The sequence below is a fragment of the Pectinophora gossypiella genome, chromosome 23 (genome assembly GCF_024362695.1).
Source record: "Pectinophora gossypiella chromosome 23, ilPecGoss1.1, whole genome shotgun sequence".
NCBI classification, from domain to species: domain Eukaryota; kingdom Metazoa; phylum Arthropoda; class Insecta; order Lepidoptera; family Gelechiidae; genus Pectinophora; species Pectinophora gossypiella.
In genome coordinates, this window is record NC_065426.1 from 8,795,019 (window position 1) to 8,811,608 (window position 16,590).

At 38.7% G+C, this 16,590-nt stretch overlaps 2 protein-coding genes across 2 annotated transcripts; both read right to left on the minus strand.

The window, feature by feature from the left end:
• Window positions 1-3,145: 3,145 nt before the first annotated feature.
• LOC126377470 (uncharacterized) lies at window positions 3,146-7,595 on the minus strand. Its single transcript, XM_050025204.1, has 5 exons — window positions 7,385-7,595; window positions 6,600-6,757; window positions 5,504-5,659; window positions 4,006-4,150; window positions 3,146-3,180 (listed from the first exon to the last, which is right to left on the minus strand). Exons 1-5 carry the CDS (start codon window positions 7,593-7,595, stop codon window positions 3,146-3,148), a joined length of 705 nt encoding a protein of 234 aa, XP_049881161.1.
• A 3,203-nt stretch (window positions 7,596-10,798) lies between these two features.
• Window positions 10,799-13,635, minus strand: LOC126377471 (uncharacterized). Its single transcript, XM_050025205.1, has 5 exons — window positions 13,623-13,635; window positions 13,302-13,388; window positions 11,924-12,029; window positions 11,002-11,150; window positions 10,799-10,863 (listed from the first exon to the last, which is right to left on the minus strand). Exons 1-5 carry the CDS (start codon window positions 13,633-13,635, stop codon window positions 10,799-10,801), a joined length of 420 nt encoding a protein of 139 aa, XP_049881162.1.
• Between the last annotated feature and the right edge of the window lie 2,955 nt (window positions 13,636-16,590).

Genomic DNA, 16,590 nt, shown 5'->3' on the forward strand with positions numbered 1-16,590 from the left:
GACCCGGTGTTCCTGCCTACACCAGTGAGGGACTTTCCAGGCTACGTTTACCATAAACAATATAGATGGCGTTATTCAGCTTGATAATTACCTATTTTCTCATTGCTCGGGTACATATCTCTCTCTATTTAAGAGCTGCGCTCTTGTCGGTGGAGTAACCGCCATTCCTCTCTTCTTCCCGCCAAAACCTTCACCTCCCGATACGACACGACCTGCACCTTCTCTTTTATTTGTTTCATAAATGTTATCCTAGGTCTACCCCTTCCTCTCTTCCCTTCAATTTTTCCTTCTATAATGTTTGTTATAAATGAATCGTACATAATTATTCCAAAATCCAATGTAATGGCAGAAGCATATATAAAAACAATTAAGTACTGTGCAGCGGTGAGGCTCTCATACACAGTAGAAACCGAGCATTGAGGGGCCACATAATGGATACAGGAGGTCATGGAGCTTTCTCCCGAATAGATGCTGGATCTAATCGAACGGATCTGTCTGGAGGAGGATTGTTGAATGTTTTATTTATTTTATTTCATTTGGGTAACTTACAGCCTTTTTACAAAATTAATAAGTACATGTAAATACAAACAAATGCCAATAAAAAGCTACCACAAGTGAACGTAAAACTTACAACCAGCAATTTAATTAGGTTCTTTGGTCAGCAGGGATTTTATATTTTGAACGCCGCTGCAAAATAGGTAGAACTATAATTTTATTGCGACCATGTGCTCGTACAAATTGTGGTGTTGTAAAAATACAGAAGTAAGTATTATAGTATCAACATGGACCCGGTAAGGGCACTGCAACTGGTAGAGAGGACAACATAAATAGATCTTGCCAGGTCGCAGCGACCGCTGGTAAAGCTCAAGCTCTTTTACTTTCAAAAATAAATCTATCTCGCCCTTTCACTCGCCATGTGTAACTGCGGCAATAGAGTCTAACTCCAAGTCATCAACGGGAGTGTGGAGTGTGTTTAAAATGCAAAATGTATCGACATCACATTTTGCATCGTTTTGTTGCACTTCCATAGGTGTTAATTATATTAAGATGGGATACGAGATACCAGACTTTAGGGTTGCTAGGACGTATACATAATTTATAACAGTTTCTGTAGTCTTGTGTTAGGCTCACGATTTTAAGGTCCGGGTTCGATTCCCGATGAGGTCAAAATCACTTTGTGTGTTCACTTTTCAGGGTTGAATCACCGAATTGTCTGAAAAAGTAAGATGATTGGTGCTACGAAGGTGCGTTAAGTCGTTGGTCCCGGCTATTAGCCGTAAAAACACCTTCGCCAACCCACAGTGGAGCAGCATATACTCCATACCTCATCCGGTTGATTGAGATGAGACCTGTACTGACGCCAGACTATGTGACCGTCTGACGCCAAAACAATTGAAGACTAATGTAAGACCGAGGGGAGGTGGGGGTGGGGGGTGAAGTAAGCCTAGCTCAGCCGCTGGAGGGAAGCAGAAAGTTGCCCTTTACGTATTATTTTATCCTTCTTGTGTGGAGGAAACTAAAATTGATATCGTTATACACTGCCAATTGTATTCTGCCAACCCTAACAACAAGTTCCTTATAAGCAATAAATATCTCCCATGCGCAGGCGATGACAGACTTCCAATTGATATTTCAATGAATTTGAAATACCTCACCGTTGACGGCTCAAGGTGAAACACCTTGTGGCTGCTTTATTACAATATTTATTAAGAACACTTTAGGTTATTATATAAAATTAAACTGTGCTGCAGAATTTCAAGAAGTTTATTACAAGTTAAATAATAATAAAATAAAAATAAGAGCTTAACAACTAAAATTCGACTACTGGCAAATTGCTAGTCACCAATAGTCAGGTTTTAATTTTTTTTTAAATATTTTTTATATTTTCTGGCCTTATTTATTAAAATAACGTGCTTTCATTATGAGTTTAATGCAAGATTTGGATATAAAACCTATCCGAAACATGTCTGAACTAAACAGTTGCTACAAACATAATTGTCGCGTACAAGCAAACCTAATAATACTTACTTACATATTTAAAATGTACAAATTAAGCCCTTTCATTTGATACCCAACATGATACACTTGAAAAAGAAAATATTTTTTCGTCTTCAATTTGTCCTCTAGAGGGCGCCACATCATTTTTTATGCAATGTCACTTAGCCTACAACTTCCGGGCAATCAAGACGCTTCTAGTGACACCTCATTTGTTAAATTCTGTTAAGTAGTAACAGACGTACATACATACATACATAGCGGTCAAAGCCATAACTCTCAGTTATGCTTCGCCCCGCGGTCGAGTAAATAAACAGAAGAATTTAAAAGAAAATATTTCATTGTGTTTGCTTACTCCAGTGGCAAATAGACATGAGTTTATGTATCTATGTTCTTTCTAACAGTTCTAAGCTCGAGCCTAGTTCAGAATATACACTACCACAGCACACACGAAGTATATACTCCTGCCAGCATACCCAGGAACATTCAAGGCAACATTTCGACTGCTATTTTGCCGTCTGCAACACGGATTGTCTTGATCTTCACGGCATTGACTGAAATAATTTTGGAAATAAAGTTTTAAGGTCTAACATGAAAAGGTCATCAACTAATCATTGAGTGGTTTAACTTTTTTTATAATATAGGAGGCAAATGCGCAGAACCTGATGGTATGCGATTACCGCCTCCGGTCTTCCCTGCATATTCAACTTTCAACAATAATGTAGCTTTGATCATACCTTCCTGTCGTCGTTGCGTCTGTTGACGATGTTGTTGTACTCATAGGATATATGATTTGGAACGGTTGCAGTGGCGTGTATTCTTCTTGTACAGGGAATTCGGTTGATAGTTCTATCGCTGAAATGTTAATAAGATTAGTATTGTGATGGATTGATTAGATTGATTGAACAAACTCCGCAATCAGAGAGTTCTGGAATGTGCCCGCGATCTACACGAGCTCATTCCATCATCCCCCTTTTATCTTCGGACTTCCAGACGTACAGCCGGGTTCCATCCCTATTTGGTGGATATCCCAACTATTCACACAAAGGAGTGGAATTCTCTGCCGTCTTCTGTATTTCCGAGTGCATACAACCCGGGTGCTTTCAAGAGCCAGAATGAACAAGCACCTTCTGGGCGAGCGAGCTCCATCTTAGGCCTCGTCAATGCATTCGGGAAAGTCTGAGGCTATGAGCAAACAAAAAATGTCACAGTAATCACTATTTCTCTTTTCCTTTTATCAACATCCTTTTCTGATGCATAGCAGCGTCCTTGTCATTCTTAACTAAAATGGTCAAGGAGATTCCACCCGAGATTATTCGAGAAAAAAAAAACGATAATTCTAGTACGAGACCATAGGGTATATAAGGAGTAGGAAAAGCAAGGAAAGCCAGTTCAGTTTCTAAAGTAAGTGGAAAGTGAAAGTAAAGAAAAAGTGGAAGTGAAGGACAGTGTTGTAAGCAGTGTCAAGTGCAGTGTTAAGCGTAGAGTTAGTGCAGTTCTAGTGTAGTGTTTCGTGCTGCGTTCGAGTGTCGCGAAATAAAGAGAAGTGACAGTGACGGAGTTATACCGCGAAGCCCTGTGCTTGAATGAGTGAATAAAATCGTTTCTCCTTGGACTCATTGAGTTTCCTTCCAATCTGGAAGCCCACTTCCGTAACAATATCATGTCTGGCTTTTCATAAATATGTGCTAGTTCCTACCCTGATGTGTAGGAAAGGGAATGTTAGGAGACGAGCATATAATGAAGATTTTGATGAGAGTCAAAGTAGTTATGGATCGCAGAGGAGATAGTTTGCAGCAAATGATGAGGAGAGCGGTGGTCTCCCGTTATGCCTTCACACAGCTTGATTTACCTGAAGATTTATCAAGTCTGGTTTTTTACAGAAGCGACTGCCAGTCTGACCTTCCAACCCGCAAAGGGAAATCTCAATACAGGTTAGGTCTCATACCTCCGAAACACAAAAAATAAACAAATGAGTATACTATCTATATTATATAACTAGGTACATACATGTAGGTAACTTCATGACATGACTCAGGTATCCAGTTCCAAACTCTATCTCATACCAGGCCTTCCAATGGACTCTGACCTTTAACCAAATGTGGAGATACTTGAGATAATCCAACCTACTCCATCTTTCATCTAAGGAGAGCATCTGAAAAAAAAAAAAACGGATTTGTTATGAATTGTAATAATATAATACCTATAATTTCCCGAGACACCCTTGAGAAAGAGAGAGAGAGAAGATGTTGAGAGCCGTGGTGGCCAGTTGGTAGAACGCTTGCCTCTCACTTTGAGGTCGCAGGTTAGAATCCAGCACAGGTCTAAACCAATAATTGTCGAATTTGTTTTCGAATTAATGTTTGGATCATAAATGATTATCACGTGTTCAGCGGTGAAGAAACACATGGTGAGGAAACCCACATTCCCGAGAAATGCCTTTTCGGAGGTATATGACCTAACCTGTATTGGGTTGGTTTTCCCTTCGCGGGTTGGAAGGTCAGACAGGCAGTCGCTTCTGTAAAACACCGGACCTGTCAAATCTTCAGGTTAGGTAAGCGGACTCTGTGAATAACGGGATAATGCTAGGGAGATGATGATGATGATTATAATTCAAATGAAAAGTGTGTTTGTAAGTGTGTCTTGGTTTTTATTAATAATAATAATTTATTGCCAAAAAAGTAGGTACAATTTTTTCCTTAAAATAGCTTAGTCTTGGACACAGGTATAAATAGGTAGGTACCATAGCTGACTAAGTATATGAATACTTGTATTACAGCCTATGATGCCTCTCTCCTGGATATTTATGTCACTTAAGCTAGCTAGTTTACGCACTTATGTTTCCAAAACAAAGAAATACAAAAGTTTTTAATGACTGGCTTAACAAAATAAAAAGACAAAAAAAAAAACAAACAGAAAGAAAGAAAGGTCCTCTCTTTGTGTGGAATGTAGTTGTACGTGAGTGTGTGTGAGAGGGTGTGTAAAATAGTAAAACATAAAAAGAATACAAAGTATTTTTTTTTTATTTATATTATATAAATTTGATCACTTTGGTGTTATTTCTTTCTTTAGTCTTATTTGATAATTATTCTTGAAAATAAATTGGGTTTAGTAATTATTTTATATATAGTTTATATAGTTTATTAATTATTACCACTTAAAAAATATGTATTTAGTACACTATACTATAACAGCCTCGGTGGTCTAGTGGTTAGACCGTTAGGCTCACCATCTGGAGGTGGAAATCACTTTGTGAGACTGTCCTTTGTTTGGCAAGGACTTTTCAGGCTTGAATCACCTGATTGTCCGAAAGAGTAACATGATTCCGTGCTTCGGAGGGCACCAACGGCTTAGGTCCCGGCTATTAGCCGTGAAAACACCTCCACCAACCCGCAATGGAGCAGCGTGGTGGAGTATGCTCCATACCCCCTTCGGTTGATTGAGGGGAGGTCTGTGCCCAGTGGGACGTATATAGGCTGTTTATGTTATGTATACTATAATATACAACCTTTGATTGTGTACTCGGCCCAAGTCGTTGGAAGATTTCTAAGTCTTCTTGAATGAAGCCTTTTGTCGTGTTGAATGTGATTGGACTTCTCTTTGTTCCTCGAACTTTTATCTTCATACACTTCACGTTGTTGTAGAAAATATCGTAATAGGATATCTGAATAAAAACAGTAAGGAAATTCCCAGTAGTTCAACTGGTAAGACTACTCAGTAAGACTACGGGGAATAGGGGGAAAATTGCGTCCTAATTGTCTATTTTCCTAAAAGACAATAGATTAGTTTCCTACTAGTCAAATCAGTTACTTTTTGTTAAACGTCAACACATGAAATTACTATGAAATTTGTATGAAAAAAGCACACTGTGACGTCATAGAAAAAGTGACAAAATGTCGCACTTATTATTACTGCTGTTGCTGTCACTTTTGAGCATACCTGGTTTTCTTACGAATATTTTCATGATAATTATATAGATTTATTTGAAAATTTTTATTTTTCAAAAACTAAAAATTTTCAAAAACTAAAAATTCTTACACTAACGGGTATATACATTTTAGAAATTTCAAAATTTGTCCGGCAAAACGAACACTTATTCCATAAATCCAATAATGATCGCTTCATGCGCACGACTCGACGTACAGATAAACTGATACTTCCCAGAGTAAATATGAAGTTATACAGTAAGAATGCACATATTATGGCGATAAAAATATATAATAAGCTTCCAAAAGAAATATCGGATATTAGTAAATATAATGACTTTGTGCAAAAATTGAAAACTTACCTAATTAATAAAAAATATTATAATCTGCAGGAGTTTTTAGAATCGAAATAATTATTTTGATCCACAAATTCATTTAATTAAGTTAAAATGCTCTTTGTTATCATGTCTGATGCTGTTGTTGTATTTTATATTATTTTATATTGTATGATTGAGTTACTTCTATTTTTTATTTCTATTTTTTTTTGATATATCAAAGAAAGAAAATTTGCAGTGCCCCGACGGGGTGTCATGTTGTAAGTGCTAAATAATTAATTTAAGAACCTTTGTACACATGATTGCACCAATAAAGAATTAAAGAATTAAAGAATTTACTTACAGTAATCAACGCATGAGCTGAAGGTTTGGGCCAGGAATAGATGTACCCTCTTTCACTATAATTCTGTACAGCAGAATTGGGGCATTTATAACTAAAAGTACCACTCTGCCATTCCTTTTGGTCTATTATTTCGTCGAAAATTTTCTGTTCTTTTCGCACTAAAAATAATAAAAATATATATATAAAATAAAATAAAAATTATAATTATTATTTGTTTGTCGTGTCCATATCTCGGGCCTATTTATGGAGTCCCGGACTTTTGTATTATCATTATTTTTATTATATTATTTTATTTTTAATCTAATAGTATATCATTATTGTTATTTAGTTTAATCTTGTCTAGCCTTCAAGATCGCACTCCTGAGAAGTCTTTCCCTACTTTTTCACCCTCTACGTCCCGAACAATGTCTCTCCACTCCAAGAAAAGCAAAAAAAAAAAACAAACAAAAAAAGCAAATATACAAAAAGTGCTAAGGAGTGCTAGTGCATGTGCTTTTTATAAAACGCATCCGGGGGGTTAAAAAGACCACGTTGAAACACATCATCCAAAAAGCTACAGGTGACAATGCGCACTTACTTTTATACCTATGTGCAAATGTCAACTGTAGCTTTTTGGATGATGTGTTTCAACGTGGCATTTTTAACCCATCGGAAGCTTTTGATAAAAAATCACTTGCAATAGCAATTGGCTCCCCATGGGATTTTTGCCGGCTGAATAATATCCCACTAGAGTTAGTGAGGTTGTTCATCGGTCTTTCCAACCTCAGGAAAAAAGGAATACTTACAGAAGTACAAATCCATAGTACCAGGCTCTCCATAATTTATCACCACTCTGTCTTTATCAAGATGTGGCTCTGGAGGTATGACATCATCGGAAATCGTTCGTGGTCTCTGCTCAGCATCCAGCACTCCAATATTGGACTCTATCCAGTTGGTGTAAGGATGCAAGTCTATGAAGCGAGATGGCACTTCGCAACCAGGGCCGTGGATGCTCATACCTAGCTGAAAGTAAGTGGTGAATTTCAGAGCATCAAACTCAAACTACAACTCGAAAATACCTTTATGGATAAGGTAACAAGAAAATAACAAGGGGTGCATATTCAAGACTCAGATAGCCAAAGCAATCAGAAAACGATGCATCAAATCTTTCGTATGGAGTATAGCCCTCTATGGACGTGAAACGTGGACGCTGACTCAAAAAGACTCGAGGCCTTTGATATGTGGTGTTGGAGGAGGATGGAAAGATTAAGTTGGACTGAAAGAGTTACTAATGAGGAAGTGCTAGTAAGAGTAAGGGAAAAAAGGCAAACATTGGGAGTTATTGAGGACAGAAGAGGAAAGATGATTGGACACTTAATAAGACACGACGAATTTATTAAAAACATCATAGAAGGGGATCTACAAGGAAAAAGAGAAAGGGGTAGACCAAGAAGAGCTTAGATAGAACTAAAGGCGAACGTCGTGTCTTATAAGGAATTAAAGGAATTGGCTTTTGGTAGACAAGAATGGAGAATGCTATACCGACAAAAGCGTGGCTCTTAAATTAGTGTAATGAACAAGAAAATATTTCTCTGAATTTCTTCCACATAGTGATGTTTACCATATAGCCGTGGTCGAATGCCAATCTTTCCTAAGAGTTTGCTTGCTATGGCATACGGGTTTTAGGTGTTAAACTTCTCACAACCTGTATAGCCGAGGAAAAGGCTCTATTCCATGAAATTCAACTATAAGTTCAACCAATGGAACTAACTGCAGCAAGTAGCTGCAAGAAAATCATCGGCAACGGGCCGTAGACGTTCTTAAAAAAATATATATTAGTGACTCACTATTTAGAAGATAGTATAGTAATGCATGGGAATAACCGCCTAGGAACTAATATTAAACAGCCAAATAACTGAAATTATATTCTACATATTTGTCTTTTTGTTTCTACTTACGTCTCACACACTGAGACACACTGTCTCGTCTCACATGTGTGAGTCAGTATTCAGAAGATATAAATGCATGGGAATAACCGCCTAGGAATGAACCTAGGACCTTTTGTCTTTTTGCTTATATCCGGTTGGACCTTATTACAGAACCTTGCAACAAGAATGATACATGAATGGTTTTGTCCGTGCTCTGAGATTCATCTTAAAGAAAAAGAATAGTTGAACTCGCGGTGTAAGTTTATATATTGTATTTATTAAAACTTAGTCATACCAAATACCAAAATCCGTGATTGAAGCTGACTAAAGCCATGCCAGCATCATACACGCAAGGTGCGGTCTCAGTAGTCTCTTTCAGGCATATCGTGTATACAGGCCATAATATTTCCACATCCATCTGAAAATCAATACATAATATAATTTCGCGACTAATCCCAATTGGGGTTTCGATTGGGGTCTCGATTGGGGTCTCGAATGGGGTCTCGATTGGGGTCTCGATTGGAGTCTCCTGACGTTAGTACTCCACCTCACAACATAGACGATAGAAGAAGATTTCCGTGGATAATCTTCGAAAAATATGGTAAGAAAAAAGTATCTGAGCACCTCTTCGTCGACATAGAATTCTTTACAAGTTTCATTGGTCACGGTAATCATTACATGCAACTCTTGCTCAGAATAGTCGGGCCCTGGAAAAAAAAGGGATTGTTAAGTACCTTCCTACTTGCTGGGTTGTCTGCTTGGTGAAATCAATAATAACTCCAAATAAGTCTTCAAACACGATTATAATCAATTCTTGATATTACAAACAATGGTTTCACGGTAAGTACATATATACTTTATAACTTTAGCTATGTATATTTTGGTTCTTTACTAATTTTAATCTTTTTCTTTTCAGGTTTTCTTTCTTACAGGTATTTTCTTCTCTTGTGTTAACAGGGATTCATAATGCCGTAGAAATGAGGTCTTTGTGTAGCATCTGCTGCGTTGAGTGATAGAGTGAGAAACAGTGTGATAAAAGAGAGATGTGGTGTAAAAGACGATGTAGTGACTAAAATTGAGAAGAGAATGCTAAGCTGGTTTGGACGCGTAGAACGAATGAAGGATAATATTATGATTACGAAAGCGGTATGTAAAGCGAAGATTGATGGTAGTGTTGGCAGAGGAAGACCTAGAAGGATGTACATTAACCACATTGATGATGTCTTTAGAAAAGGTTTAGTACGATTTGCCATGTACTTAGTAAGAGACTTTTTGTAATTATTTCTTTTTATTTTGGTGCAATAAAGTGTATTTGTATTGTATTGTATTGTATTGTATTGTATTGTATTGTATTGTATTGTATTGTATTGTATTGTATTGTATTGTATTGTACGATCTACTTTGAACCGGCGTGCGTGTAGGAAACGATTGATAAATGTGGAGGAAGCAAGAGCAGTGTGTTAGGATCGAAGCAAATGGAATTCCATAGTGTGAAATAGGCGTGAGTTTAAATATGTATGTATGAAAAAAATATAATAAATAATATGAGGTAAATTACTTACAAACAACATATCCCACAGCATAAAGTATTTTCTTTGGTGAAAACGTTTCCCTTGGCCAAAGTATAGGTTGCCCTGTTGATCAGAGAAGTAAGTATAATAACACAACACACAGATTTTTTTATCTTATTTATTCGTTTTTTTTATTATATCACTATGATTATTTGGGTGCTGAGAAGAATCACCCGATAAATAGAACACAGTGGTGTTATCAAAACACAGAGAGCTTCATCATGATGCGGTCGAGCTTCAGTATAATGAGTATGTACCAACGTCAGTAAGCAGTAACCGGGACCAACGACTTAACGTGCTTTCCGAAGCACGGACCATTTTCCTTTTGGAGAAACGGTTGATCAGCCTGCAATGTCCTAACCAAACCAGGGCTCACAAAATGTATTTTGTGATATGTCGCCAACGCGTTTCGAACCGATTCGATATTAGACAGCCAAATTACTAAATTGTGTAACATATATTTTTTAAGAACGTCTAAGGCCCTGTGCGAGGTTTTTCTTGCAGCTTCTTTTCCCCGGCTTTTTTTGACGATTCAAAACGTAACTATGTTACCTACTGAATAAAGATATTTTTGAATTTTAATTTGCATCATTATATTATCATTTTTCACAGGGTCCACTTATCTTACCTGACGATTTGACAGGTCCGGTATTTACTGCCACCTAACTGCCAGTCTGACCTTCCAAACCGCGAAGGGAAAACCAGCCTAATACAGGTTAGGTCACATACCTCCGAAAATACTTTTCTCGGAAACGTGGGCTTCTTCACTATGTTTTTCCTTCACCGCTGAGCACGTGATAGTCATTTATGATCCAAATATGAATTCGAAAACAAATTCGATAATCATTGGTTTAGGCCTGTGCTGGATTTGAACCGGAACCGGGATTTGAAATTTGAATATGATTCGTAACTGATTGTACTCACATTTCGGGGCATCCCGCTCGTCATCAACAATATTGACTATAGCGATGGTATTAACCCTCCCCTGGTAATACTCTGGATGTATAATGTAGTCCTTGATTTTATAGTTGAAAGCGGTGCCCATGACGAGAAACTCCGCCTTTGTTGATTTACTGTAAAATAAATAAATTGAGTGAAGGCGCTTTTCCTGCAGGCATAACCTGGAAGTGGTTTTCTTATTCTCCTTATATGTATTATATTGTATAGGCTTTGCTAGCCACATTAGAGCCTATCATAACATCGACCTGGAATAGACATTTAAGAGTCGCATTCGCCGGACACGGCTTGGATGATATCTGTGTGATATATTTTTTATATTATTTCTTTAGATAAGTATATTATATTATTTATTATTATTTTTTAGTTATGTTGGTATCATTATATGTTTATTGCACCAGCCTGTGCACCAATGAATAATCTTCTTTCACCCTAAGGTTGCCTGGCAGAATATGCTGTTTAGCAATAAGGCCGCCTATTGTGCTTATAAGGCCGCCTATTGTGCTTATGTTTTATTCGTATGTTTATGTCCTTTGTAAATGTTGTTGTGCAATAAAGTATTATTGATTGTTGATAAATTGGTCATCTTTGAAGGTGAAATTCTTGGTGGTCCTGTGGTTTATCGGATTGCTTCGAACCCCGGTACCGGACTGTATATCCCAATTAGGGTAGTCAGAGATACATCCATCGCTAGATAAACGTACCCGCACCTCACAAAGCTTTCTGTTACATCAACGTGACAGGTGGTGAGCCGTATCGCCGTTTAAAATGGTCGAGCCAACTGTGTTAGTGAAAACTATGCTTAAGATAAATTAATAACTCATTGGTGCAAGTCCAGTACCGGGGTTCGATTCGACTCTTCTCGAATTTTTTTTTTATCGATACGTACGTTATGGTATGGACATCTATTTTGGATATCTCTTTTGCGTTTCCAATAGCGACTGCTCTGGTTATGAGGATAATTCCTACGTTACCGTGTGCTTTCATCCTGTTGCCTGAAAAAGGACTAATACTTTACAACATAACATGAACAGCCCATATAAGTTCCAGTGCTAGGTACAGGCCTCCCCTCAATCAACTCGAAGGGGATGGAGCTTACTCCACGACGCTTCTCCACTTCGGGTTGGTGGCAGTGTTTGGGCTAGTGGCCCGGGACCAATGGCTTAACGTGCCTTCTGAAGCACGGACTCATGTCGCTTACATGCGAACCGCATTAAAACTGCAGTCTCACCCCGGATACTTCATCTCATTCTTACCTTGCGCCGCCTGACGCGTAAGTGTGAGTGAGACAGACATTTCGCGCGCTCCCTCTTAGTCTGAATACGGTACTCTACGTCTCAAGACTAAAGCACACCCCGGATACTTCATACAAAAAACCTTGTTTTACACAGACACTACACATTGACATTATCAACACGCGCATCTGTGTGTGTGACGTCTGACGTCCATCCGTTGAAGACTAAAGTAAGACCGAGGGGGTGAGGTAAAACTAGCTCAGCCGATGGTGGGGAGCGCCGAGTTGCCGTTCTATACGTAGTATTAATCCCTATTCTATGTCACTTCATTCGTCCAATTCTACTACAGGGCAGCTACAAATTGTATATATAGAGCGGTAACTCTCCCCACAGCGATTCTCGGGCGCTGACCTTATCCCCTCTGGGCCTTTTTTTTTTTTGACGTTGGGAAATGCGTTACGCATACCACGCCGCCCGGGGGGACGACGTGGTTATGTGGGACTCCCCGGGTGTCGCCACCCGGTATACCCACTAAAACCCAACGGTGTTCCTCTTTGCCGCCGTGTTGCGGGGATACGGGAACGCAATTGCACACAACCGCGTCCCCGCCGGCGGATGCCCTTTAGGGCCCAGCGCCCATGGGAGCGCGTCAAGCGCCTCCCCCTCCACCGAGGGCTGCCCGGAATACTTGGGGAGCCCTACAGCACGGCGGTCCCCCGACCACCGTCCACAGGTCCCCATCAAGGCGGCGCTCGGTCGATCGCGACCAAGTGCGCCCGTCGCCGCCTTCCCGGTCGCCTGCGGCGAATCGGGAGCGAGTCGACAGAGTCTTCCCGTTCCCTCTCCGCCGCTTCCATCGCGGACATGACTATGTCCGCGAAGGTGTACCACCCTCCCCCCCCTTCTCGGGGCCTTACTTTAGTCATAAAATAAGGAATAATAGATTTTTTGTATGAAGTATCTGAGTAGTTAATGCCATCTGCGGCAAATCTACAATAAGTCACGTCTAAAAAAAAGTAGTATGGAACTCACGGTGTATTCGCAAAATCCCAACCCAAGGAAAGGACGATCCAGGTATGTTTTTCATTGTATCTATTGAAGTGTGCGTATAAACATATCCTGAAATAATATTTATTATTGTATTAGGGCGTTGATTTTCTTTTCCATTTTTCGCAACTTTTGGGCGAATTTTTCAAAAAGCTTACACCTCATTCTGGTATCGCAGATTATAAGATAATATTTTCTATATTTTATTTGCCGTAATTATTAAAACATATTTTAAGAAAAATATGAGAAACACTATTATTTTTTGTTTTTTTTTTTTTTTTTTCAAATAACCACTTAGGTACTTACCAAATAAAAACATTATGAAGTATGTACATCTTGAATGCATTGGTTTCTTCTAAGTTACAACTATTTGAATAAAGAAATACTTTAGAGTTTTAAAAATAATGAATATGCAATTTATAGGTAAGCATGCTCCATCTTAAGAGGCATTACAGATGGGCTGCATTTGCACTGCACTGAATGTGGTTTTTAGTTTTATTACAGTTAGATTATAGTTGGATTGCAGTTGGATTGCAGTTGGATTACAGTTAGTTTGCGGTTTGGATACAATTTTGACCGCATACAAACTGTTTCCTAGCTACAATTTTGCAATAGGCTTGCAGTTCTAACGTAATTAGTTATTTTGTATAGCTCTTAGATGCAACATCACTACCAACTAAGTTTGTGGTCAAACGCACACTCACTAACCACATTTAAACACTGAAGCGATACAAAAAAATAATTGTTGGGCTCTATTGCCTGGTATACATACATACATAAACTCACGACTGTTTCCTACCAGGATAAGCAGAGACTATGGAATTCCATTTACTTCGATCTTCGCATCGTCCTTCATAATGCGCACTGCTAGGGAGTGGAATTCTTTGTCGTTTTCTGCATTTCCTGTGTTTTCAAGGGCAGAGTGAACAGGCACCTTCTGCGCAAGCTCGCATGATCTTAAGTTTGCTTGAGTTGAAGGGGCCAAGAGCAAACCCATCAAAGGTAAAAAAATAAATAAGAAAATACATAAAAAAATTCAGCCCTCTCAACCGAAGATTAAATTTAAACTGACAACACAATCAACAATATTTAATAAACATTCATTGTTTTGCTATGCGATCAATCAACAACTGAAAATTATAATTCATCATGAAACAATTCATAAATAACCAAGTAGCTGTCTGCCCGCGACTTTGTTCGCGTCGATTTTATAAGGAAAATATTGTTACGGAAGTGAGTTTCGGGATTGGAACGAAACTGACTGAGTCCAAGGAGAAACGAATTTATTCACTGTACAGCTTCCGCAAAGGGCTTCGTGGTATAACTCCGTCACCATCACTTTACTTTATTTAACGACACTCGAACACAGCACGAAACATGATACTACTCGTAGTCCTGCTGCACTAATACTGGTCTTAAAACTGCACTCGACACTGCACTTTACGCTGTTTAAAACACTGTATTTCACTTTCACTTTTTCACTTCTTCTTCTTGCTCCAATCGCTTTAGAAAGTGAACTAGCTCCTTGCTTTTCCAATCCTTATATACCCTATGGTCTTGTACTAGAATTCTTTTCTCGATTAATCTCGGGTAGAATCTCTCTGGCCATTCTAGTAAAGAAAAAAAAGGACGTTATGCGTCAGAAAAGGATGCCGCTAAAAGGAAGAATTTACGAAGACATTCCAGAAATTAGCTTCCAAACGTTTTTTCGATTCTGCTCCGCACCACCCAAATCCCCTGGTAGTTGCGGCTTCCGAGTACATTCCGCTTAGGGATGGTACTGAAAAGTATCGGCGTCCGAAGGACGTAATATACGATCCCGACGACCCGATTACTCTAGCCATAGAGGCAGCCAATCAGCTCGCGACACCAAACACTTCAGGACCCCGATACCGACCCCGCCGGCGTGGTCGACGATTTCCCTCATTCAGCGCTTATCGCTATCGACCCACTAGGGTCGATTAATTCTTTCAAATATTTTTCCTCTCAGACGACGCCCTGAGCCGAGGTTCGCGCCCAACTGGGCACCCTCAGGCCTGTTGTCTTAAACGTTGTACCGGGTGAGAGCCTTCAGCGCTCCCCATTTGTCCGGCCAAGTAGTTAATGCCATCTGCGGCAAATCTACAATAAGTCACGTCAAAAAAAAAAGAAGTTTCTGCTTGCAGACTTTGTTTATGCGATGTGACATTGTCAATCCGTCACAATATTTTATATGGTACTTAACTATAGTATAACTCCCGGCAAACTTCTTGAGCATCGAGTGTCGTAGTGGGGGAAAGTTCGCGCACGTACACTTCCGTGCAAAAAAAAATGAACTTTTGATTATTTTCTTAACTTCATTAAAAAAAAAAACAATTATTAAATATATTATTTAATTATGTAAATAAAACTAAACTTATCTATATTATTATAGTTTATTAAAACTTATATTATATTATTATACTTAATAAAAAACTAATCGTCAGGTAAGTATGATATTCCTTCCATGAGATTGAAACCAGCAATACCAGAGCTAGTGCTAGGTTTTGGATCTGTAGACATAGACCTCGTGCTAGTAACTAATTCTTAAACTTAAAAAAATGAGCAATAACAAAAAAATCGAATAAAAGAGCAATAACAAAAACGTGACAGTTTCACTGCACGCAAGTGTATTCGGGAGTCAAAGGGACGAAGACAGAGTGCGCGGGGGAAGTATCGACTGATCTACCAATAGCCGGTCAATGCGGTATTCACCCGCCCCCGCGCCCCGTACCGCACCACCAAAGAGATCTAAAATTCGGTTGTGCGCAGTCAAGGTCGATACTCAAGAAGTTTGCCGGGACCTATAAGTATACTTTTTTTTAGGGGAACTTAGTCTGGAAAGTTCCTGAATAAAACCGGAAATTCAGTGAGCTCATACAGTAGATACAGAAGAATTTTAGTTTGCTTCCAGCTTTAAGAATGTTGGGACCCTCGCTATATAGTTTTCGGCGACAATACATGGCGTAATTGTAGCCACAGGATTCGGTGATCGAAATATTTTTTTTGTCATAGATAAACTAAGCTAAATGAACTCTACACCTTTTTGCCACTACTTGAAGGTGTAGACAACCTACAAAAAAAAAAAAAAATATGAAGTACTACTCCATCCTACTAGTACTCTTCCAATTTTCTTCAGGTTTTCTCTCAGTCTGAAGTTATTGACAACTTCCCATTAAATCCTCTTTTTATTACATATTATTAGAAACTACATATAAAAAATGTTTCGTAATGGATTATTTACGTTTATTTGTAA

Coding starts and splice junctions, on each gene's coding strand:
- LOC126377470 (XM_050025204.1), bottom strand. CDS start 7,595: ATGAGCATCCACGGCCCTGGTTGCGAAGTGCCATCTCGCTTCATAGAC. Junction 5,660..6,599: donor CAGCTCATGCGTTGATTACT/GTAAGTAAATTC, acceptor GTTTTTATTCAG/ATATCCTATTACGATATTTT. Junction 3,181..4,005: donor TGTCATGAAGTTACCTACAT/GTATGTACCTAG, acceptor GTTTGCTCATAG/CCTCAGACTTTCCCGAATGC.
- LOC126377471 (XM_050025205.1), bottom strand. Junction 12,030..13,301: donor TGGGATTTTGCGAATACACC/GTGAGTTCCATA, acceptor GTCCTTTTTCAG/GCAACAGGATGAAAGCACAC. Junction 10,864..11,001: donor CGAGCGGGATGCCCCGAAAT/GTGAGTACAATC, acceptor TCACGTGCTCAG/CGGTGAAGGAAAAACATAGT.